The 27,200-nt window shown below is 38.6% G+C and overlaps 1 protein-coding gene across 7 annotated transcripts in view; it reads right to left on the reverse strand.

Annotated features, from left to right (window-relative positions):
- Positions 1 to 27,200, reverse strand: part of SLC35D2 (solute carrier family 35 member D2) — a 58,185-nt gene that overhangs the window by 23,071 nt on the left and 7,914 nt on the right. For all 7 annotated transcript variants that reach the window (XM_070795091.1, XM_070795090.1, XM_070795095.1 and 4 more), the window contains exons 2-6: positions 25,792 to 25,825; positions 23,815 to 23,901; positions 13,328 to 13,395; positions 6,374 to 6,445; positions 4,901 to 4,969 (exon numbers count right to left, since the gene is read on the reverse strand). In XM_070795091.1, coding sequence (XP_070651192.1) covers positions 4,901 to 4,969; positions 6,374 to 6,445; positions 13,328 to 13,395; positions 23,815 to 23,901; positions 25,792 to 25,825 — 330 coding nt within the window. The remainder of the gene's footprint in view (positions 1 to 4,900; positions 4,970 to 6,373; positions 6,446 to 13,327; positions 13,396 to 23,814; positions 23,902 to 25,791; positions 25,826 to 27,200) is intronic.

Consider the following 27,200-nt stretch of genomic DNA (forward strand, 5'->3'; position numbering starts at 1 on the left):
ACAGCTGGGCAGTGACAGGCCAAAGAGGTAAAAGGAGGAACTGACACTTCCATCTGGTCCCCTAACGTCACTTCACCACCAGTACCCTCACTATCCATCAAAAAGGCAAGGCAGGGTCCATGTCCTTCTCTGCAACTCCTCTAAGGCCTCTCTCTTCCCATTCTTTGAATTCTCTTCAATTTCCATTTTAAATAAACAACACTACTATAAACATGTTTGAGGGGAATATGGCAAAGGGAGGAGAGTAAACAACAGCTAAGCCCAGATATGATTCATCACCTGCACTTGACCTTGCAAACAGCACCACACCCATGTCATAATTCATAAGTATGAATAACATGAATTATATATTGTCAAGGAGGATTCCTCTACCACCTTTGGGTCAGTATCTGGGGGCCTGCAAATTTAACTGACAATAGAGTAACAGGAGAAAAAAATACAAATCGTATTAAATATTTTACATGCACAGGAGTTTACAGAAAAAAAATGAAACTCAAAGAGGTGGTTAGACTATGGAGCTTATATACCACATAAATAGAGCAGAGGGTGTGGGCTTCAAGGAATAAATAAATTGTGGAAAAGGCACTGGGAAATATATGGAGGAAACTTATGGAAGATAAGGGTTATTTTAATAAGGTTTGCTTATGCTGACTCATCTTGATGCTGACTCTCTGTGTCTGGTGATAAGAACTGCTTTCCTATTCTGACTACGGACCAGGGACACCTTCACAAAGGGAAATTTATGGTCTACTTTTATGCAGAAAAGGGGAGGGCAGAGAACTCTTCCCACACTTGTTGATTCTCAATTCCTTCAACTCAAAATACCATTTATGTCAAAGTGGCACATTTTGGGGTGGCATATCCTCGTCCCCTTCAGTATCAAAATAAGATTATTTCTACCACAAAAGAGGGAAATATGCAAAAACTGCATCAAGATTGGAATGCAGATTAAACCAGACTTTGCCTGAAGCTTCCACTGGTATTACTTACCTACAAATATATTTGTGACATTATAATTTTAAATCATTGTAAATCAGAATTCTGTGGTTCAGTCACAAAAATAGAATCTCTCAAAGGAGAGTTTTCCAAATTGTGCCTACCCCATTCAGCTCAGTGTAAAGAAGAACCTGCACAGAAGATGGGCTTATTACAGAGGACTGGCATATGTTACAAGATTCTATGGAAGCTCCTGAGAGTCTAAACTGAATTATCTGGAAAATGTAAAACAATGCAAATAAAATAAGGATTTTGTATAACCAAAAAAAAAAAAAAAGAATCTGCCATCCTTAGGATGGCCAAGAGTTGAATGGGCAAAAACCTGAAGATTCCAGAGGAATGGAAAGGAAGTATTTTACTTACTTCCTCAAAGAGCCTTAGGGGAATTCTTGGAGTTTTCACATATCCTACTTGAGGGGGACCAAGAATTCCCAACATCATCTGTTTAGGCCAGTAGTGAAAGCACAGAAGTTTGAGAAGAATTTACTTGTGTTATAGATGGGGGCGGATTCATGGTTAACCCTTGTCATTTAGGGCTGTTCACAGACATTCTATTTCAACTGTTATTGGCCATGTAACTTGCTTTGGTAACACATGTCACTTCTGGGGAAAACTTTGGAGAGCCAGTGTACAATTCCCCACATGTCTTCTTCCTTTCTTGATGAGAAAGGAAACCCCCTTTGAGGCAGAGGTTCCATCAGCCTGGGTCCCTGAGTAGCTATAATGGGCAGAGCACCCCCACAGCATTAACTGATGTTGGTATGTACGTGGAATTGGGCGGAAATATATTTGGTATGTTAAACAACCAAGATGTGGGGTCTATTTGTTATAGCAGCCCAAACTGGCTCATCTATACTTGCATTTGATGAATTAATTTGAGTGACAGCACAGAAAGGTGGGGTTACAGCTGGCCTGCAGCTAAGACTGCACCCATTACCCATAAGGAGGTTATCCATTCTGTGGGTGCTGAGGAAAGAAAAAGTCGAGAATTACTACTCCAAGCTGGCTCTTGGGTAGAAGTCAGATGTTTCAGGAAGCACTATTTACCCTTTCAGCTCATTAGAGTTATCACATATGTTAAATATGAGCTGAATTCCTACTAACTGCTTCTGGAAATGTGCCTTCACACACACAGTACCTGAACTGCCATTCCTCATCAAAGACTTACATTTTTATAAACTAATTTTTTTTAAAGTCTTCAATGACTCTAAGTCAGTGGTTTTCAAACTGAGCTCCAAGAAACCTAGAAAAGAGAGGAGGCCCAGTGGAGACCTCAGAGCGCTGTAGGAGGAAGGCACTTTCAATAGAACAAATCCCATTTTTAGCTACTCTATGTATCTTATTCTGTTTGAACAAAAGTCTTCATGACCAAAACTTAGGCTCTAATTGTGGATGCTTAATGTCTGGACCAGCACTGAAACCAAACAGGCCAGCTCAGACATAGCTAGAATTGGAGAAGAGGAAATTATAGATAAAAATTCAAATAATAAACCCTGGCCTAGGTAAGGGACTAAACACATTTATAACAATAATTTGTTGTTCAGTTTCTAAGTCATGTCTGACTCTTTGCAACTGCATGGACTGTAGCACACAAGGCTTCCTTGTCCTTCACTGTCTCCCAGCATTTGTTCAAATTCATGTCCATTGAGTTGGTGATGCTATCTAACTATCTCATCCTCTGCCATCCCTTTCTCCTTTTACCTTCAACAACATCAGGGTATTTTCCAATGCGTCATCTCTTTGCATCATGTGCCCAAAGTATTGGAGCTTCAGCTTCAGCATTAGTCTTTTCAATGAATATTCAGGGTTGATTTCCTTTAGGATTGACTGGTTTGATGTCCATGCAGTCTAAGGGACTCTTAAGAGTGTTCCCCAGCACCACAGTTCAAAAGCATCAGTTTTTTGGCACTCAGCTTTCTTTATGGTCCAACTCTCACATGGTACATGACTACTGGAAAAGTCAGCTTTGACTATATGGACCTTTGTTGGCAAAGTGATGTCTCTGCTTTTTCATAAGCTATTAGGTTTGTCATAGCTTTTCTTCCAAGGAGCAAGCATCTTTCAATTTCATTGCTGCAGTAACAATCCACAGTGATTTTGGAGCCCAAGAAAAGAAAATATGTCACTGTTTCCACTTTTTTCCCCTTCTATTTGCAATATAACAATAATAAACATCATTATTATTGCTAATATCTGTCACCATCTACTAGAATGGAAACTCCATGAAGGCAAGAATTCTAATCTGTTTTATTAACTGCTAGATTCTTTAGCACATAGAATGATGCTTGGCATACAGTAAATGCTGCAACATGTTTCTGTTGGACTCAGCCATAAATTATAGTGAATCCTGGCTCACTATTATCTCATTTAATTCTCACAAGTGACCGTATTAGGTGGATGCTATTCTAATCTTCACTTAACAGTCAAAATAACTGAGACACAGGGAGGCTGAGTAGCTTGTTCTTAGTTACACAGCTGGTAAGTGAGGAGACTAGAATAAGGTTCCAGACATCCTGGCTCTGTAGCCTATACCATTAATTTGCAACTGATGATCCAGAACTCTTGTTTCTAAATGAGTTAATGAAACTAGTTTAACTGAAATTTCTCCAACCTTTTCTTTCTCCCCTTCACTTCATGTAGGTTTTTCTCTTCTATTACGGTTGTACCTCCATATCCACAGGGGATTGGTTCCAGGACCCCACACCTCTAACCCCTCCACATGCAGATACCCAAATCTGTGCATGCTCAGGTCCCTTATATAAATCGATGTGCAAAGTTTGTATGTAACCTATGCTGTTTTTGTTGTTGTTGTTGTTGTTGTTGTTAGTCACTCAGTCGTGTCTGACTCTGGGACCCCATGGACTGTAGCCCACCAGTCTCCTCTGTCCATGGAATTCTCCAAGCAAGAATACTAGAGTGGGTAGCCACTCCTTTCTCCAGGGGATCTTCCTGACCCAGGGATCAAACCTAGGTCCCCTGCATTGCAGGTGAATTCTTTTACGATTTGAGCCACCAGGGAAGCCCTAATCTATGTACACCATCCCATATACTTTAAATCATCTCTAGATTACTTGTAATACTTAATACAATGTAAATACCATGTCAACAGTTACCAGTGCACAGCAAATTCAAGTTTTGCTTTTGGGGATTTTCTAGAATTAAAAAAATATATTTTTGATCCATACCTAGTTAAATCCACAGATGCAAAAGCCTCAGATACAAATGGCTAAATGTATCATAAATGAGGAAACAGGCACAGAGAGGCTAAGAAAGAGCTAACAGACAGCAGGGTTAAGTTTCCAACCCAAGAAAAGTAACTGCACACATACTTTAAACACTGTGCTATAAAAGGAGTCTGAGTGCCTGCTTTCAGATGCAAACTTGAAGTCCTTATTCCTGGTCAGGCTTATTAATGAACAAGATAGCAGTCATACACTGGTATTGGCTCATGTCCCAAACATACAAATACATTTAATGAGAGTATTCCACCCTTGGAAATATTGACCGCTAAGGCATTACTGGATGATAAAACAAATCAGCATATAAGGACTTTATAAATCTGTTATATTCTTAGCCTAAGAACTTCTCAAAACTCTTGGTAAAATTTTTATATTGAAGACAAACATTCAGTAATAAAAGTACACAGTTCATTCCTTTTATGAAAAAAAGCTGTATTAATATCTTGTAATGCTCTCTATACATATTTCTCGGAAATGTTCTGGCCAACTTGGAACTCAGTTTGACTTTCACAGTAATATATGGAGGTTCCACTAACATCAACAGATTTGTCTCTTAGCTGTTCAATTCAACTGCAACCAGATGGAAAATGAAAAACGAGGACAGGGCCAGGCCTGTTGTCAAAGACACAAAGGAGTTATTGAGCAGAAATAGTCCAAAGTCTTACCCAGCTGCTACGAAAGCACCAAGAATGATGGCAAAGACACTGACGATGATGTTCAAGGAATACTGTTTCCTGTAATAAATAAATAGTGGGTGGAGAGATAGGTAGATAGATAAAGAAAAGGAGGAGGAGAGGAAAAATATAAATTATACTTTAAAATAAACTGAGAATAGACATTGTTAACAGTTTTATAGCTATCATAAAATCTAATGGACAATGCTTTATGTAAAAAGAGCACTAAAAGCACATTAAATGGATTAGTAAATCAAACCAAATTTACTCTATTTCTTAAGTATTTGTCTTAATCTAATTACAAATGTATTTCTCTGTTCTCACTAGAGAGATGCTGGGACACAATGCATAAGAGGTGAAGTAAGTCAGAAAGAGAAAGATAAATATTGTATTCTAATGCATATATACAGAATCTAGAAAAATGGTACTGAAGAATTTATTTACAGGCCAGCAGTGGAGAAACAGACATAGAGAACAGACTTATGGACATGGAGAGAGGGGAGGTGAGAGTGAGATGTATGAAAAGAGTAACATGGAGACTTATATTACTATATGTAAAACAGATAGCCAACAGGAATTTGCTGTATGGCTCAGGAAACTCAAACAGGGGCTCTGTATCAACCTAGAGGAATGCATTGGGGCAGGAGATGGGAGGGAGGTTCAAAAGGGAGGGGATATATGTATACCTATGGCTGATTCATGTTGAGGTTTGACAGAAAATAGCAAATTTTGTAAAGCAATTTTTTTTGTAAAGCAAAAAAATAAAATTCTGTCAAGCAATTATCCTTCAATTAAAAAAAAAAAGTGGAAGAGCTCCTGCTGGTAGGTCTAGTTGGTTTGTATTTTTATCAAGCATCCAAAGATTAAGATAAAATTCAATAGTAAAACTTACAACACCGGACCATCATCCTAATTTCATTGTTAAGTAATCTCCACAGCAAAACCAAGAATCCATTTTAGAGTCAACCTGAATATCTTTTACATGACATTTTTAAGCCAACATTATAAGAATTAATTTATTCTGATGTTACATCATAATTACTGCATCAGAATGAATTTCCCTGATCTCCTGTACACCTACTATAGTACAGCACACATCCTATACATGTGGACAACTTCTCCTTGCCATTCCAGGAGCAGTGTATATTCCATTCAGCTCAGAAAACAGATCTACATCTGTTTTGCAGTGGTTGGTTTTTTTAGAATTTTCTACCACACATGCATGTTATTTGTCTAATTGTAAAATTATAACTTTTTTTAAAAAAACACTCATAACATGTTAAGAAATCATGGACATAGGAGTCTGCTTTTAAATGAATAAACCATTGGCTCTTAAGTTATTACAACAAGCACTTCAAACCAACTATTTGTAAAGATGACTAGATGTTGAGAATTTGCTAGGTAAAAATAATGTGGGCGTGTGGGGAGAGGACACCAAAGGAAGAGAGGAAAAACAAAAATCACCCGAGTATGATGGTTTCCAGCAGTAAAGTAAGTGGAATGGTAAATTTCCTGAGCACAGTGAACATCGGCAAGCTGTCAGAAAAGAATCAAGTATAATAACATCAGACACCAAGTATTTTTTTAATGTTTTACATTTTCAATTAAGCCCATTAATTTTCTAAATTAAATATGAGTCAACTTTAATTATCACATATGTTACTAAGTCATATAAAATAATAAAAAGAAATGGAAATTTAATAATTTCATGCCACTTGTACTTATTAGCAATTCAAAACATCATACTATCCAACTACTACAAAGTGTTGAAACTACAAAGATTGTGTTAAAAGATTATATGCAATGTGAACCTATACACCCTTTGACAAAACAAGTTAGGACTAGGTATGGACAGTCATTAAATGGTCCTAACCGCAGATCTAATCACTTCTTGTTAGGAAACTTACCCTAAGATAATAACCCAAAGAAAAGAGAAAACTCATGTGCACAAAGATGTTCGCTGCAGTAGTGTATTTGGGGAAAATATCAGAAACAATCTAAATATCAGACAAGGCAATGATCAAACAAATTCTGGTTAAATCCACTTGAGGGAACATTATGCACTAACCCTATAATATAAAACTCTACTACTCTTAGAAAACAAACGTTAAATAAATCAAGGAGGTAATGAAACTATATAGAGTCTACAACTGTAATAAGATACATTCTATGTACAGAAAGAGACTGAAAGTGAATATTTTAAATAGTATGCAAGAGGATAAAATTATGGGTAATTTACCCCCAAAACTTTATGTAAAAGGCCATATTCACTGCCTTTTAAAAATACTTATGAGGCTTTCACTCAAAACCCAGAGATTCCAGGACACAGCTCAATGCACAGCCACACTGCCAGGGCTGGAGAAACCCACCCCCATCTGTTTCCAGTGTGACTCTCAGAAGATGTGACCTAAAGAAGGAAAGTCAGAACCTTAAGGGAGAGGGGGCAGCTCCTCCTGACCAGACCTGTGGAGGGGTTTCCCACGACAACCAGCGAACAGTACAGAAAGAATTTTCAGGAACTTTACGTCCCCACTTAAAGATGTCTTATGAGACTGGTTTGAATGGCCTTTTTCAAATCAAGATTTTAAAAAGTCATTATTTTAAATTAAATTCAAAAAAATACTTTTAGATGCCTTTTCAAAGCAGCACGGGAAATCCCTGGTGGTCCAGTGGTTAGGGCTCTGCACTCTCAGTGCCAAAGACATGGGTTTGAGCCCTAGTTGGGGAATTAATATCCCATAAGCTGTATACTGTGGCCCAAAAGAAAAAACAATAATAATAAAATAAAAGCAGATATGGATACTTAATAGTAAAAAGCTGAATGTTCTTCCCCTAAGATCAGGAATGAGACTAGGATGTTTGCTCTCACCACTACATCTATTTCATATTGCACTTGAATTTCTAGATAGGGCAATTAGTCCAAAAAAAAAAAAAAAAGCATATAGTTTGGGAAAAAAGAAAAGAAAGTTGTCTCTATTTTCAGATGATACATATCTAGAAAATACTAAAAAATCCACCATATAATTATTAGAACAAATGAAATAAGTATGCATGAAACAAAAAGAATATACAAAAATCAACTGCACTTCTATATACTAGCAATGAGCAACCCCAAAAGGAAATGAGCAATCCAAAAAGGAAATTAACAACTCCAGTTATGATAGTATCAAAAAGAACAAAATTCTTAGGAGTAACTTAACAAATGCAGTGTAAGAAGTGGAATACACTACGAACTACCAAATACTGTTAAAGGATGAAAGATTAAATGGAAAGACACTCCATGCTATGGATCAGAGACTTAATGTTGTTAAAATTGAAATACTTCTCAAATAAATCTATAGATTCAACACAATCCCTATCAAAATTTCAACCACCTTTTCATCCAGCAACGGACAGACTAATTCTAAAATCAGTGTGGAAATGCAAGAAAACCAACAAACCAAAACAATCTTGAAAAAGAAGAACAAAGTTGGTGAGCTCAATTTCAAAACTTACTACAAAGCTACAATTTTCAGTATTATCTAGTACTGGTTTAAAGTTAACCATTTAATCAAAGCATTAATATTGAGAATCAAGAAATAAATCTTTCTAATTAATTAGAAATGTTAAATTAATTTTTAACAAGGGTACCAAGACCATACAATGGGGAAATAGTCTTTCAATAAATAACGCTGAAACAACTCAACATTCATAGGCAAAAGAATGATTTTGGACCCCTACCTCACTCTATATATAAAAAATTATCTCAAAATATATCAAAGACCTAAATATAGGAAAACTATAAAACTCTTAGATGAAAGAATAGGATTATATCTTTATGACCCTGGATCAGGCAAAGTTTTCTTAGACACAATACCAAAAGCACAGCAACAATAACAAAAAATAGATATATCAGACTTTACCAAAATCTATAAATAGATAAAGAACATATCATAAATCCAAACAGTAGAATCTTATACAATCTTACTAAGGAATGAAATTTTGATACATGCTACAACATGGATGAAACTTAAAAACATTACACTAACTGAAATAAACTGGACATAATAAAAGGACAAATACTGTATGATTCCATTTGTATGAAATATCTAGAACAGGCAAATTCATAGAGACAGTAAGTAAAACAGAGTTTACCAGGGCTAGGGGGAGGGTGAATGGGGCATTACTGTTTAATGGCACAGAATTTCTGTTGGGGATGATGAAAACTTTCTGGAAATAGGTAGAGGTGATGGTTGCTCAAGACTGTGAATATATGTAATAAACTGTCCATTTAAAAGTGGTTAAAATGTTTATATTAGGTATGTTTAACTTTAATTATTCACTAAATTTTTAAAACCTTAAAACTTTTGTGCTTCAAAGTATACCATCAAGAGAGTAAAAAGACAATCCACAGAATAGGAGAAAATTTTGCAATCATGTATATAATAAAGCACCTGTATCTAGACTATATAAAGACTTAAAACTCAATAATAAAAAGATAAATAACCCTATTAAAAATAGGCAAAGGACTTGAATAGACATTCCTCCAAAGAAGCCAGATAAATGGCTGATAAGCACATGAAAAGATGGTCAGTATCATTAGTCAGCAGGGAAATGCAAATCAAAACCACAGTGAGATACCACTTCACAACCACTGCAACAGCTGTAATCAAAAAGACAGACAATAACAAATTTGGCAAGAATGTAGAAAAATTGTAACCCTCATACACTGCTGGTGGGAAAGTAAAATGGTACAGCCACTTGGAAAATAGTTTGGCAGTTCCTCAAAATGTTAAACACATACGACTCAGCGACCCCACTCCCAGGTATGGACCCAGTTGATAGCACTTAATCGGGCCCAAAACCATGAAGGCATCTTGGTCTTTCTTGTTCTCATACACTGTATGTTGTTAATCAGGATACTGTGTTAGCCCTTCCTTCCAAATATATCCAGCATCCATACTATGGCCTCAGTCTCACAACAAAAATAACTAGGAGACCCTTGGAGAAATGGCAGAAATAGTTTGATAAACCTGGACATCATGTGCCAGGAAGCAAGGAAGTAATCAAAGACTACTGGAGCCCTAGAACATAGGAGTCTACTCAAAGAGCTCCCACTGACCTGAGATGCCGGGGACCAGCCCCGGCTGATCCAGGGAATTCGAAGCGGGGACGGCGTCGGCGAAGATCAGGAAACAATTGCTTAATTAAACGTTAATTAAGGATATAAAGAGTAATAGAATGAGGATAGCTCAGTAGGAAAATTCAGTGGAGAAAAGAGGCTGAAATAAGGATAGCTCAGTGAGGAAATTCAGTGTAGAAAAGAGGCTGAATAATTCAGCCAGAAGGTAAGAGAAAGAACGACATGGTGAGACCAAGTTTCGGTGAACAAGGCCCACACTTTATTTTCCAAAGTAGTTTTTATACCTTAAGTTATGCATAGAGGATAATGGGGGAAGGGGTAGAGTCATGCAGTAAGCCAGGCTTTCTTCCTGCAAACTTATCATATGCAAAAGTTTAGGTGATTTGCATCATCTTCTGGCCCGGAGGCCTTTTTCTCTAAAGGTGATTATTCTAAAGTCAGGCGCCAGCCTCCAAAAAGCATTAGATAAAGTTGCATTCCTACAGAGCAAAGGTGTGGTGGGCTATAACAAGAAAAAGAATTAATTCAAGGGTCCCAGGTTACAAACATTAAAGCTACTATTTAAACCAATTATATTAATCAATACACTGCCAGGGACACAGCAGGTAAGGGATATGGAGACTTAGCAGCAAACATTGGCCCAACAAGTGAAAATCCCTTCACCAATACAATTTCTAATCAATCTTTTGACTGCTCAAAGGAATCTGTATTTAGACAGTTTAGAACATCTCATGCCTCTCACAGTTTGGAGGCTCGGAGCAATCACATGTGGCCGGAAAAACCTATTCAGGCAGGCTAGAGGACTTCCAAGGGAGTTTGTAGGTTGAAACACTGTCACACCCAGGAATTATTAACTGGAGCTATAAGCTAACTCTTTTTTCAGAGAGGTAGTGGGGGACAGCCCCCCGTAAAGTCAGAGGTGTAGGTGAAAGCACAAAGCAGAAAGTAGGCAGACTCTGGTTTTGGGGGTAGATTGCTCGAGAATTTCCAGGGAGACTCCTGAGGCTTGATCCCGCCTTTGCGTATGCCAAGCCTCCTTCCTCATGACCTTTGCCAGAGGCGGAGCTCGCTCCCCGCACTGAGATGATACAATCTAAGCATCAAAAGAAGATGCGTATAATGAACTAAAACATTAGGTAAATGAAACAAATAGCTCAATGGAACAGAATAGAGAGCCCAGAAATAAACCCACACAAATAGAGTCAACTGATCTCTGACGAAGCAGTAAATACAGTTCAAGGGAGAAAGACTAGCCTTTCAATAAATGGTTTTCAAATAACCGGACATCTACATGTTAAAAAAAAAAAAAAAAACAACTGAATCTAGACACAGGCTTTATACCTATCACAAAACTTAACTTCAAAATGGACCATACACCTAAATGTAAAACATAAAACCTCTGGAAGATAATGTAGGAGAAAATCTAGAGGACCTTGGTTTAGTAATGAGTTTTTAGATAAAATATCAAAGGCATAATCCATGAAAGAAAAAAACGATAGTGGAACGTCATTAAAATGTAAACTTCTGCTCTGAGAAACAGTGTTAAGAGAATGAAAAGGCAAGCGATAGACTGAGAGAAAATATTTGCTAAGTGCATATCTCATATGGGACTTGTAAATAACAATTGATGAGTTAATAATGCTGGTAAAAAACAAAACAAACAAAAATCTGCAGCTCACTACTGACGGTGACGCAACACTGGTTTATTACTCTGGAGGCCTAAAAATAAAGCTTTTGTCCTGCCTTTCCTGTATGAAATGGTGAGTGAAAATTTGTATTCACTGAGGAAGTTTAGATAATAATTGCAGAAGGGGAGATACAGTTTAGAAAATCATCATTTTTCAATTTGTAATGAAATAATGGATCTACACAGTGATCATCAGCGTGTGCTAACCTCATTAGGTAAAAAATTGATGGGGAACGTTCTAATGAAGGGACCAGACTGACCCCTTAAAATCATTAAAGACTGAATTTTTGATCAATTAAATATCATTAGAAGTGGGATAAAACATTATGTGCCCTGTGAGGTGATGCAGAAGAAAGAACCCAACATCACTAATAAACTGATCTTGCCTGAAAAACTGAATCTAAATTTGATTAAGCCTCTAGAACCAACTTCCAGTTTACTGAAAACAGGGGAGACAGAAACATACCACATGACACCATGCATAAGCAATTTCCTTCCTTTCTCCTCAGTCTTACTTGCTAAAGGCCTTCATCTTCCTCTTCTGCTATGCATGCAGAAAAGTATTGAAGAACACTTCTAATAAAGATGTTTCTAAGATCACTAAAAAAAAGAATCCCTCATCTACCCAGACCCCCAGTGCAAGAGCTGGGCAGCTATCAGGGTAACTGAAGGCACTCCCACGCTGCAAGTGGCTCAGAGAGAGGCCAAGAGGTTACACGGCAATACAGCAACAGCACCTGCCACAGGAAGCTTTAATACAAACTTGGAAATTAAGGAAAATTGGTTGACCTGATCCCAGAGAGAAACAACTAAAAGGTATAATCAGAAACAGGATTGTACATTTTGTTTTTCACAACCGCCACGATCTGCCCTTTCCAAACAAGAGTGACAGGCAACAGGTTTTATGTACTTTCTCCTTCTGGCTTACTTCCTACCTGCCTCTTTTCTACTCTTCCTATACGAACAGACTTTACTCCACTTCTGTCACCCTTTATATAAACTTGATTTTCTCATTATTCACACCTTTTTCATAAGGTTCGTGACCCACATGTGTACTCATTAGGCTACATATTTCACACCATTTTACAAATTATAGGATGACTTGTTCATCATACAGTTCCATTTTCATTTTTATAGGGACTATTAACAAAGTAGTCAAAGGACCATAAAATAAATGCAGATGCAAACTTCAGAAATATGTATCACATACTTGAAAATAATATCTGTCATTAATTTTTCCTTGTACCAAACTTGAACTACCCGAAAACTGACAGTGTTCCTGCTTTTATAAAACTGTGATGGAATCAAAAGTTACACAGAACCACATTCATATAAATGAATCTTCCTGGAAAATCATACGTTCTCTATCTTGATTTCTACAGATATCACATTCTATCTTCAGACTTGGACATAAAGAAAACTATATCAGCTTTTTAACATTTCTAAAGCATTATCAAACTCAAAACTACCTTATTTCCTTAAAATTATGAAATATTATTATCTTCCATATATAGCCCAAGCAATATCTTGAAAAAATCAAAGTTTATCTCTGTGACACTAAAAGAAAACTAGTGAAGAACCGCCAATCAACCGTTATTCTGCACTCTACCTTAATTTACTTGTGCTTGCTAATCCACTTATGTGGTTTCCAACGTAGAGGAGAGGCAGAGGAAACAGCTTCAATAAAAAAAAAAAAAAGAAAGAAAGAATATTTGGTTAGAACTCCAATAACATTTTCCTTCATCAATAAAGATGGTGACATTCACTCCGCATCAGAAAGCAAATCATTCAGAGTTCCTTTACTTGCAATGACTGAATTTTCCAGAATCCAGAACACATACAAGTTTCTCCATATGATCAAAAAATAGGTATGCAGTGATATCCCCAATCCTGGTGGTGGTGGGGAAGGTGGATAGAAACAGAAATTTTGGCCTTGCCCACATTAGTAGACTGTTTCCTGAAAACAAAGCTCTGAACAAGCACCTCTCTTGGGCGGAGACCCCTAGCTAGGTTGGTGAGTTGAGGATGGGTGCTTATAGTTTATAAACTCTATAAATATAGATCATGGATGAGGCTCAGAAAGCCATTGAAAAAGTGTACAAACTTCTGCTATCTAGGCATATAAGCACTTTTCTGGAGGAAGACAAAGGTTCACATCTCACTGACGTGTCAAATAGTGACGCTTTCAAAAAGCTGTGTATGCTGGCCGCGTTACTTTGTCTTAGAGCCCTACAATAAGTAAATATCTACCAAGGTTAAACAATGTAGCCTGTTCTTCTAAGAAGCAAGCATCTTTTAATTTCATGCTTGCAGTCACCATCTGCAGTGATTTTTGGAGCCCCCCAAAATTAAGTCTGTCACTGTTTCCACTGTTTCCCCATCTATTTGCCATGAAGTGATGGGACCAGATGCCGTTCCATTAAGTTTTTGAATGTTGAGTTTCAAGTCAACTTTTTCACTCTCCTCTTTCACTTTCATCAAGAGGCTCTTTAGTTTCTCTTCACTTTCTGCCATTACAGTGGTAGCATCTGCATATCTTAGGCTGTTGATATTTCTCCCAGCAATCTTGATTCCAGCTTGTGCTTCACCCAGCCTGGCATTTCACTTGATGTACTTTTCATATAAGTTAAATAAGCAGGCTGACAATATACAGCCTTGACGTACTCCTTTCTGGATCTGGAACCAGTCTAACCATGTCCAGTTCTAACTGTTGCTTCTTGACCTGCATACAGATTTCTCAGGAGGCAGGTAAGATGGTCTGCTATTCCCATCTCTTTAAGAATTTTCCACAGTTTGTTGTGATCCATACAGTCAAAGGCTTTGGCATAGTCAATAAAGCAGAAGCAGATGCTTCTCTGGAACTCTCTTGCTTTTTCAATGATCCAACGGATGTTGGCAATTTGATCTCTGATTCCTCTGCCTTTCTAAATCTAGCTTGAACATCTGGAAGTTCACAGTTCACATACTGATGAAGCCCGGCTTGGAGAATTTTGAGCATTACTTTGCTAGTGTGTGAGATGAGTGCAATTGTGCGGTAGTTTGAGTATTCTTTGGCATTGCCTTTCTTTGGGATTGGAATGAAAACTGACCTTTTCCAGTCCTGTGGCCACTGCTGAGTTTTCCAAATTTGCTGGCATATTGAGGGCAGCACTTTCATAGCATCAACTTGTAGGATTTGAAATAGCTCAATTGAAATTCCATCACCTCCATTATCTTTGTAGTGATGCTTCGTAAGGCCCACTTGACTTCGCATTCCAGGATGTCTGTCTCTAGATGGGTGATCACACCACCGTGGTTATCTGGATCATGAAGATCTTTTTTGTACCGTTCTTCTGTGTACTGTTACCACCTCTTCTTAATATCTTCTGCTTCTGTTAGGTCCATACCATTTCTGTCCTTTACTATGCTCATCTTTGCATGAAATATTCCCTTGGTATCTCTAATTTTCTCAAAGAGATCTCTAGTCTTTCCCATTCTATTGTTTTCCTCTATTTCTTTGCAGCCTTTCTTATCTCTGCTTACTGTTTTTTGGAACTCTGCATTCAAATGGTTCTATCTTTCCTTTTCTCCTTTGCCTTTCGCTTCTCTCTTCTCAGCTATTTGTAAGGCCTCCTCAGACAACCATTCTGCCTTTTTTGCATTTCTTTTTCTTGAGGATGGTCTTGATACCTGTCTCCTCCATAGTTCTCCAGGCACTTTGTCTATCAGATCTAATCCTTGAATCTATTTGTCACTTCCACTGTATAATTTGTCACTTCCACTGTGTAAGGGATTTGATTTGTGAAGTGTGTAAGGAAGTGAAACTAACACATGCCCCTGCCTGAGGCTTGCCACTCCAGGAGATATTTGCAAGAATTAAATGGTCTTTTTACTTTGTTTCCTTACCTCCCCACCATCTCTGATCCATAAAAGAACCTGGCATTCAGGCCTCAACAAGACAGTTATTTTGAGGCCTAGCCTCTCTTCTTAGTCAGCTGGCTCCCCAAATAAAGTCTCTTCCTTGTCTTAAAGCTTCATTTCTTGGATTTATTGGCCTACCGTGTGACACGTAAAGCGAGCTTGGACTCCTTAACACAACCACAATTAGAAAGCATTTATTTTTCGGCACTCAGCCTTCTTTATCGGAGAAGGCAATGGCGCCCCACTCCAGTACTCTTGCCTGGAAAATCCCATGGATGGAGGAGCCTGGTAGGCTGCAGTCCATGGGGTCGTTAAGAGTCGGACACAACTGAGCGACTTCACTTTCACTTTGCACTTTCATGCATTGGAGAAGGAAATGGCAACCCACTCCAGTGTTCTTGCCTGGAGAATCCCTGGGACCGGGGAGCCTGGTGGGCTGCCGTCTATGGGGTCACACAGAGTCGGACACGACTGAAGTGACTTAGCAGCAGCCTTCTTTATCATCCAACTCTCACATCATACGTAACAACCGGAAAAACCATAACCTTGACTACACAGTTTTAATTAACAGTAATCTTTTGAAGTTCCAACTACCTGATCTTTGTTGCAAAAATTTTTACATATGCTGGCTCCTCCCTTACCTCTTTGGTGCACTCTCTCAGAGCTATCTCAGCTGAGAGACTGCCTCCTGGGCTTAAGTCCTCATTTTGTCTTCACAATAAAACATAATTTTCAACTTTTAGGTTGTGTGTTTTTTTCTGGTCAACAATATTCTGGTTAACAGTGTACAACTGACTCAGTCATATAGCTGGTGATATTATAATTTCAGAGCTTCTTAGGTATTGAAGAGAATCAGTTGCCCCTACTACCATATAGAATTCAAAATAAAGGCAGTACTGACTTCTAGTTTCTGGTAACCATGGGCAAAATTATTTGTGTCAATACTGCTGCTGAGCTCTCTCCCCCGAGTGCGTGCGCTCTTTCTCTCTCTCTCTCTCCCCAACATGCGTGCACTCTTTCTCTTTCTCTCTCTCTCCAGCACGCTGGCGTGCTCCTCCACTCTTTTCTCTTCATGTCTTTGGGTTGGCATGCCCTCACTCTTTGAGGATGGATTCTCCTGCTATCTTTTAAATAAAATAGAGCTATAACACTGATTTGTCTAAGAGCTTTAACATGGTTTGTCTAAGACCCAAGAGCTGTGACGTGCTGAGGGCTTTAATGTCCATCACTTCGAACCTTTGTTGTGACGAGACAGAACCGAGGAGCATACACTCGCCTAACATCTATGGTGCCGTGACTCAAGGAAGAGGCCAAGCACAGCAGGAGCCCAATTCAGCAAAACCTCCCATGGTTGAAGCAGAAAGCGAAGAAAACCCAGCGCAAGGGAAGTGCCAAGAGGCCCATCATGCTGGAGACCAGGACAGCGAAAAACGAACTCAGCAGAAAGCTCACGCAGCTCAGCCTCAGATTCCAGAAGACCTCCAGTTAAGGACTGAAGAGGCCCACTCCAGCCAGCCTGCCTGTCACAGATAACCATCATGGGGCTGGAGCCAAGGGTGCAACTGGATGTGGCAGGTCAACAAGCTACAACATGCAGTGCCAGTTCAACAAAGATACAAAACTACAGCCGACCATGGAAAATACCGCTCACTCTTAGATGGACACCACTATGAAGACTCTGAGGCCTGAGACTAGCAAGAAGGGGAGGCCCAATACCCCTCGCTGTCCCAATTCAGCAGGAAGTAGCCAGAAAGACCTTGACGCCCCTATTCTCAAAGAACTGGACTTCTCATCTCTTCAGGGGGGAATGTTAGGTAGTTAGAATAGGAAACAGGAGTCCAAAATGGCGGTGGCTAAAAGACGAGGAAGGGAAAAGCCTGCAAAAATAGAATAAAGGAAGGTCAAAGGAAGGTCCGAGGACCAGAGTGAAGACCTCAGGTAGAACAAACAACACTCCTGGCTAGCCCAATTTGCATAGGGCAGGCCCGGGGGTTGGGGGGGGGGAGGAAAAAACATACAAAAGGAGGAGCCAAAGCGAGGTCTCTCTCTCTCTCTCTCCCCCGTGTGCACGTGCTCTTTCTCTCTCTCCCGCGCGCTGGCGCGCTCCTCCAACTCTCTTCTCTTCATGTCTTTGGGTTGGCATGCCCTCAGGCTTCAAGGAGGGATTCTCCTGCTATCTTCTAAATAAAATAGAGCTGTACCACTGGGGGGGGAAAAAAAATACCGCTGCTGAAAACAATTAAAAACGCTAGGTAAAATAATTTAAAACATTCATAAGGCATGAAAGGGCTAGGAAGATAGTGAGGAACTCCTAGGTCAAAAATAAAGGGAGAACAGAAACCCAGAGAGAAACAACGGAAGCCAGAGATAGCAGAATTACATCTCTGAAGCTCTGCGAAAGCAGAATTCAAACAAGAATATATTTCAAAAACAAAGGAATTTTTTTTTCCCTTTTTCAGACAAAAATGAAGAGAATTGAAGCAGACCATCAGAAAATTCTAAACAAGGTAGTTTCAGTCAGGAGGAAAACGGCAAGTGTGAGATCCACAAAGGAAAGGAAAACAAAGGAAGCAGTAAATATAAATGGACATTTTCTTAAAAGAAAATTAAAATGTATTACGAGATTTAGAGTGTTAAATCACTTAGTGGCAAGAGCATATAAGTTCAGAGGAAAGGGAAATGGAGTGAAAGTCCTTGCGTTGTTGACGGGAGAATACACTCACCATTATAATCTGGTGAGTTAGGCATGCCTGTTTTGGATTCCAGGGAAACACTAAACGAACTGAAACAAGAGTTCCACCTCGTACAATTAAACACTTTAATGCACCAGGAAGGTTTAACTAACTTAAAATTTTAGGCACCTATGGGAATTCCCTGGCAGTCCACTGGTCAGAGCTCTGTGCTTCCACTGCAGGGGGCATGGGTTCGATCCCTGATCAGGGAACTAAGATTCCCACATGCTGTGTAGTGGGACAAAAAAAAAAAAAAAAAAAGACCTAGGCACCTAATCATACAGTCTCAAAATACAGAAAACAAAACAAAAAAACCTAACAAATACCAAGAGAAATAGACAAATCCATAATCAGAGATAATGGCTGTAACAGTATCTCCATTCTCACATACTCTTAAAATGTGACTTTGATACTCCCTTCCATCCAGAGGTGGGCTTCCCTTGTGGCTCAGCTGGTAAAGAAACTGCCTGCAATGTGGGAGACTTGGGTTCGATCCCTGGCTTGGGAAGATCCCTTGGAGAAGGGAAAGGCTACCCACTCCAGTATTCTGGCCTGGAGAATTCCACGGACTGTATAGTCCATGGAGCCACCAGGAGTCAAACACGGCTGAGCCACTTTCACTTTCACTTTCCATCCAGAGGTAGGGTCTATGTCCTAACAGCAAAAGGTAACTAGAACACAGATAAAAGGCATCTCAAATAAACCTCCAGCAAACAACGTACTTAATGGCGAAATAGTAAAAGCTTTCCCTTTGAGATCAGACAAAAATGCCCAGTATTTACATTTCTAACACTGAATTGTAGGTCCTATGCTATACAGGAAAGCAAGTAAAAGAAATGAAAGAACGTTGCAGATACAAAAACTATATACAAAAGAAAGATGAACACATGTACCTGAGAAATGGGCTATTTCATGCTATGTCACTAAACAAAGGTCATCAGCTATTGCAGCCGCCACCTGCGCAGCCACAGCCTATGGTGAGCTGGTGAGGCGTAAGGGAACTCAGGAAGGAAAGAAAACCTGCCATATAGGAGCCATCAGACTGCAGTTGCTCCCAGATGAGACTTAAGGAAATTTAGGATATGAAAACAGGATACTGGCCCAGATAGCTGAGGTGCATATCAAAGGAATGATTTCCAAGCCCAGATTTGGCATCTTCTTGTAAACAGAAAACTGCTATATACCTTAAGTTAACATATTTGGTTTTCTTTAATTAACAGTAATTGTTTGAAGTTCAGACTACCTTCACTTTTTTGCAAAACTCCTATATGTCCTAGCTCCCTGCCTCAACTCCTCAGAGTAGTTCTCTCACGATTACTTGAGATGCTGCCTCCTAGGCTTGAAGTCCTAAAAATTCCTGCTGAATAAACTACAATTCAGAAATTTAAGGTTTGTGAACAATATTAAGTCAACATACCTCTAACTTTCCAAACAATCTTTTTTTGCCCATGCCTTGCAGCATGCAGGATCTTAGTTCCCTGACCAAGGACCAAACCTGTGCCATCTGTAATGGAACTGCAGAGTCCTAACACTGGACACCAGGAAATTTCCCTGTTTAAATGATATATGCAACAACAACAACAAAATCTACTTCTAACAAAAAATATTAGAACTCTATGGCAACCTACTCCAGTATTCTTGCCTGGAGAATTCCATGGACAGAGGAGCCTGGAGGGCTACAGTTCATGGTGTTGCAAAGTCAGACACGACTGAGCAACTAACACACGCACATATAAAGAGAAAATTATAAAACTTTACTGAGGGCAATTTAAAAGGGAGTATGTGTTTTCCTGGTGGCTCAGATGGTAAAGAATCTGCCTGCAATGCGGGAAACTTAGGTTTGATCCCTGGATCAGGAAGATCCCCTAAAGAAGGGAATGGCAACCCAGTCCAGTATTCTTGCCTGGAGAATTCCATGAACAGAGGAGCCTGGCGGGCTTCAATCTGTGTGGTCACAAAGAGATGGACAAAACTGAGTGACCAACACTTTCACTTTTATGTAACCATGTACACAGATTGTAAGATTCAACACTTTAAAGATGTCAATTCACTCCAAATTGCTTTAGAGCCTCAATGCAATCCCAATCAAAATCCAAAAAGCTTATTTTTCCTGAAACTTGACAATGTGCTTCTAATATTCATCTAAAAATGTGAAGAACCAAGAATTTGGGAGGTAAAGACTTGCTCTATCAGACAGCGAGACTTTGCATAGTGAAAGATTCTTTTCCATGAGAAAGAAATACAAGATAAATACATAATCAATAAAATAAAAAGACATGCCACAGAAGGGGAAAAATATATTTGTAATGCTATAATAACTAACAAGAGGACTATCATTAATATATTTTTAATGTATTTTTTAAACTCCAACACAGATCAGTAAGAAAAAGACATAAACCCAACAGAAAAATGGGCACAAGTCTTAACAAGTACTTCACAGAAGAGGATATCCAAATGGGCACTAAAAAACGAAAAGGCACTCAACCTCATTAATAACCAGGGAAATGCAAATAAAAGCCAAGAAGATGTCATTACACACCCAGCATTGGCAAGAATGAGGAGCAATAGGGACTTTCATATACTTTTGTCAGGAATGTGAATTGGTACAACCACTTGGGAGAACAGTTTGCCATTATCTTTTCTAGTTGACAATACGTTCACTCTAGGAGTCAGCAGCAGAGAAGGCAATGGCAACCCACTCCAGTGTTCTTGCCTGGAGAATCCCAGGGACGGAGGAGCCTGGTGGGCTGCTGTCTATGGGGTCGCACAGAGTTGCTCAGTTAGTTGCTCCAAAAACGACTTAGCAGCAGCAGCAAGAGTCAGCAGTTCCACTTCGTCATAAGCCTCCCAAAGAAATGACATGCACATGTGCTGTTTTGGACTGAACTGTGTCTGCTCTAAACTCACATCTTGAAGCCCTAGACCCCAGGTGACTGCAGGTAAGATAGAGCCTTGGAAGGAGGTAATTGAAGTTAAGTGAGCTAGTAAGTGTGGGGTCCTAATCCAATAAGACCTGTGTCCTTATAAGAAGAGGAAGACACACCAGGAGTGCATAGGCACCACATAAAGGCCACATGAGGTCACAGTGAGAAGGCAGCTGTCTATATGCCAAGGAGAGAGAACTCTCACCAGAAACCAACCCTATCAGCACCTTCATCTTGGACTTCCTGTCTCCAGAAGTGTGAGAAAATAAATTCCTTTTTTTTAAGCCACTTAGTCTATGGTATTTTGTTATGGGAGCCTTATCTGACTAATACATCTGCATCAAGATCCAGCTCTCAGTACATTCAGAACAGTACCTTTTATTTTTCTAGTGCCCAAACCAGAAACACCTCCAATTACCATAAACAGTAAAACAGATAAATTATATTTATACAGTGAATATAAAAGAATACAGCTACACACAACAGTGTAGATGAATCTTACCATCATAATAAAGTGAAAGCAAAATACAAAAAAATATATAGTTTAATTCCCTTTATATAACCTCCAAAAACAGGCAAAACTAAATTCAAGTATACATACAAACTTAGAAAACTTACAAAGCACTCAAGAAAATCATTACGACAAAAGTCAGAATCAGATCAGATCAGATCAGTCGCTCAGTCGTGTCCGACTCTTTGTGACCCCATGAATCACAGCACGCCAGGCCTCCCTGTCCATCACCAACTCCCAGAGTTCACTCAGACTCACGTCCATCGAGTCAGTGATGACATCCAGCCATCTCATCCTCTGTCGTCCCCTTCTCCTCCTGCCCCCAATCCCTCCCAGCATCAGGGTCTTTTCCAATGAATCAACTCTTCACATGAGGTGGCCAAAGTACTGGAGTTTCAGCTTTAGCATCATTCCTTCCAAAGAAATCCCAGGGCTGATCTCCTTCAGAATGGACTGGTTGGATCTCCTTGCAGTCCAAGGGACTCTCAAGAGTCTTCTTCAACACCACAGTTCAAAAGCATCAATTCTTCAGTGCTCAGCCTTCTTCACAGTCCAACTCTCACATCCATACATGACCACAGGAAAAACCATAGCCTTGACTAGATGAACCTAACAGGTAAGGATTCTGTGACCCCCATCTGATGACCTAGGTAAGGATTGCTGCTGCTGCTAAGTTGCTTCAGTCGTGTCCGACTCTGTGTGACCCCATAGACGGCAGCCTACCAGGCTCCCCCGTCCCTGGGATTCTCCAGGCAAGAACACTGGAGTGGGTTGCCATTTCCTTCTCCAATGCATGAACGTGAAAAGTGAAAGTGAAGTCGCTCAGTCGTGTCCGACTCCTAGCGACCCCATGGACTGCAACCTACCAGTCCCCTCCGTCCATGGGATTTTCCAGGCAAGAGTACTGGAGTGGGTTGCCATTGCCTTCTCTGAGGTAAGGATTACAATGTAATTATTCATTCAACTACACATTCATGGATGATGTCTTTTTACCCTATGTCTAGATATTTCACAGTTGTTTAAAGTATTTAAAACTATATCATAAACTAAGTGTAGGCAAGCCCAACAATACTCTGATTTTTCTTATGATGACTGGGTTAATACCTTTCCTACACTTCAGTGGTTTGTTTTTCTCTGTTTGTGGATGTCCCTGATTATTGATGCTGTAAGTATGTTTAGTCAGCCTGATGAATAATCCAGAGCTAGATGCCAATATTTTTCCAGGCCTTAGAGACATGGAGTGAACAATCCATGTGAGCTCTTTACTTTCAAGGAACTGCAATCTGACTTAACCTCCCTAAATCCAAAAATGTCACCATGATCCATTTAATACCACCAGTCGCAGGGGATTGTTCTAGGAATTAAATGTCTGGCCTCATGCCTGGCACCCAGCAACTGTTCAATAAAATTAGTTCCATTCCACATACCCAGGAAGAAGTGGCAGATCTCGTGTTTGTAGTTCTACCATGGGGGGAAAAAAAACAAACTATGTATATCAAATTGTATTTACTGTTTATTCCACTCACAGGTTTTATCTACCCAAGCTAAAAATGAAAATTTAAAGCAGAGATCAGCAAACTGGGAAGGCCCAAGAGATAAATCTAATTCATCTTCTATTTATGCAAATAAAGTTTTATTAGAACACAACTACATCGATTCATTTTTACACACATCACCTACAACTGCTTTCAAAGAACAGAGCTGAATAGCTGCAAGAGAGATAGTCTGGCCCACAGAGTCTAATTATTTGCTATCTGGTCCTTTACCAAACAAGCTTGACAATTTCTGTTAGAGAGTTTTGCTATTTCAGAAGACACATAGTATTTACTTAATATCCACTGCTAAGCACACACTTTTACTACCACGTTACATTAATGACCACTGAATGATACGAAATCTTTATTAAAAAGTTTCTAACCAGCAGGAAGCACAAGGTATATGGAAATGGACCTGTACTCTAAGATCAATTTGTAATTTTATATCATTTTCACATCTTCCAACATAGCTATATGTGCTTTCCATCACATACCTTTGTAGGAATTTTCTTGTCAAAATCAGGAAAGTGAATTATTTTATTTAGCTTGGACACGTATAGTATCATTATGGTAACTGCCATCTAAAGAAAATGGAAGAGAAAAATTTCAGCAAAATATCTAGAAAGACTATTTGAGGTACAAATACATCAGAAGAAGAAAAGAGATTCACCAAAAACATATGTATTGGAAAAATCTATTTTCTAGGTTCCAAAAAAATTATTATTCCTTAAAATATTAACTTTTTTTGTCACTGCATAGATTGCATTAGAACTATAGGCAAAAAGTATAACATTAAATAGACTCACACATATACATGTGATCTCAAGCGGTTCAAGGAACAAGAATAGAGGGAAAAAACAATGGTGTGCCCCAAACAGACCAGTATGACCACAGTCAGTGAGGCTGCTTATTGATCCTGAGCCATACCTACCTCCCATGTACTAAGCATATGGTCACCTTCCCCTATAAAGTAAGTGTTGGGGTGAAAGGAGGGGCAGAAGGGAGGCAAATTCCACACATAAACATATTTTGTAAAGTACACAATTTCTATAACACAGAAGACATTTTCTCTCCACCTAGCCAGTGTTACCAAAAATACCTCATTCAAATGCTCTTCAGCTGGGTTCCACCAGGTATATCAGGAATACTCCAGATTATTATTATGAAATAAATAGTTTTAATATCATCTTTCTATGAAAATTTTAGAATTTATTCACTTTTCTCCATATTAGGATGCAAAAACATAAGGACTCCTTCAACATGATTATTGTCCTAAACCTCAAGCCTGAGTGTACAGATACTTATGATAGATTTATACAACTCAGGCCATTCTGAATAATAATTGTAGTTTGTATTTATGACTTACCTTATAATTCTTAACAGAAATATACCAACACGATGTAAACTATTCTGCAACTCAAATTTTTAAAGTTTGGTCTACTGGCTTCTTCCCTTACAAACTGCAAATCAGAAAGGTTTTTTCCTTAATTGAGTACAAGACGTGAATTAATTTGCCTTGGGCGTTACATAGGGCATATTACCACATACTATTGATCTTTTAAAGTACTTCTTTAAACATATTTTCACACTGAACCATAAAGATATATTTTTATTACCTTAAGGAAACACTGTTTCCTTGTTATTTTTTCACCCTAAAATGATGTGCAAAGAGTATCTTGTTAGCAAAATGTTTAACTAGAATAATGTTTATTTGTATAAATTCCAGATTCACAATTTGAAATTTAGTTAACAGACATAATCTTTATATTTTTTCTCCCTGTAAACTAAAGATCAACAACAACAACAAAAAAACCCCTTCAGTACCTGTTAACATGGTCTACTAGAAATTACTAGCATATGACCCCAAACACAAAATGTAAGCAAGTCACAAAACAATATTAATGGAAAATTTCAGAAACAGCCAAATGTGGGTAAGTTTGAAAGTTTATCCAAGCTTAACCTTACACTTGAGAACAAACATCACGAAGTTCAGGAAGGAAACTGCAAACCTGTTTAGTTTGGCCCATAGAGAGTTTAATGAAAAAATATGAATCTGTTGCCACCATTTACAAATTGGGAGGTTTGCTGTGAAAATAAAATTTCCCTGATTCCTAGTGAGCCTCACCTCATCCCCCCAATCCTTTTCTTAAACAAGCACAGTGACTTCAACTGTGCACACTCATCTGTAACCCAGCAGGACTTAGAGGCTTCCAGTCTGCTGCCCCCTTACTTTAGAGTAATTAAATTCTATTAAAGAAATGAGAATTAGTCGTTTTTCCTACAAATACAACTATTCCTGAATTGTAAAACGAAATAAAACGTATCAATACTTTAAGTCGTTTCACCCAAAGTACCACAGTCCTCTGCCAACTGAACAAATTCGTAAACCACAGTCTTCAACAAAAGCACTTACAATTTCATCATATGTACTAACAAATAATTAAGAGGTTAATTTATCTTTTTTCACTTACCTGTCCAACTCCAAGAACAATTGGTGAGGGGAAACTACAAAAAATAGAGAATGACAAATAATTTTAGCAACTGATGAAAAAATTTGAAAACAATATACAACACAGAATGACAGGAGTTATTAAAAGGTTATGTTATTAAAAGCTTATTGAACTTATTAAACGGTTATTAAAAGGTCTTAGGCTATTTTTTCTGTCTTAGTGAAAATATCTAATTTGTTCATTGTTCATTTCTTTTCCATTTTTTAAACTGATCATTGCTAAACTTGGCAAACTTCTATTGCCCCTTGAGGCAGACTGTCATATTAACAAACAACACAGTTGTATATGTAGAAAGCCCAATTAATCTGGGGATAAATGACTAGAATTAATAAATAACTTTAGCAAAGTTACTGGATAGATGAACACGTGAAAAAAAATCACTTTTAAGTCTATACATCATAAAGACACAAAGAACATAATCCTTTTAAAGGTTTTCACTTTCAATAGCATGCAAAAACATCAAATAATACTAACTGGGTATTTTATAGTAATAAAAAATTATTTTTACTTTTTTAAGCATGAAATGATATTGTGGTGTTTTTAAAACAAAATAGTCCACCTTATCCTTTAGAAATTCATAATAATCTGGGGGGAGATGTTGGAATTGAGAAGAAGAGTGATATAAATGTAACAAACTTGTCGAAACTGGATGACGGCTACATGGAGATTCATTATACTGGTTTCCTTTCTTCAAAATACTATACCCAGGTACAAATCTAATAAAATGTTTCCAAGAACTACCTCTACATAGAAAACTATAAATCTATACTTAAAAAATGAAAGAAGTTCTAAATAAAGTTCATGGATTAGAATCAATATTGTAGTGAACAATTATCCACAAACTGATCTATAAACTCAAATCTCTCTTTACAAATAAGAACGGGTATTTTGTATTGACCCTGAAACTGAATTTCAAGGCAAAAGCAAACATGATCTAAGATAATCATGAAGAAAAAACATCGGAGGACTGATTCTGCTGGATGCCAGTATTCTCTTTCTTTCTTTTTTTTTTTGGCTGCAGCATGCTGGAATCCTAGTTCCCAGACCAGGGATTGAACCCATTCCCTGCAGTGGAATGGCAGAGCCCTAGCCACTGGACCACGAGGGAATTTCCCAGGATTGATTTTAAAGTCACACCAAATGAGAGAGTGTGGTATTTGCACAATGATATTCTAACCAGACAATGCAAGAAAACAGAGATGAGGACAGATACACGCCTACATGGAAACCTGACTCATGACAACAATGACCACACAGAGGAGTAGGGAAAAGACAGTCGGTCTTTTAACAAATGGCACCAGGCAACTGGATACAGAAGCTTGCTCCCTACCTAATACCGTACTTAACAAGGCAGCACATCACCTCGCCAG

This window comes from Bos indicus, chromosome 8, assembly GCF_029378745.1.
Source record: "Bos indicus isolate NIAB-ARS_2022 breed Sahiwal x Tharparkar chromosome 8, NIAB-ARS_B.indTharparkar_mat_pri_1.0, whole genome shotgun sequence".
Lineage (NCBI taxonomy): Eukaryota > Metazoa > Chordata > Mammalia > Artiodactyla > Bovidae > Bos > Bos indicus.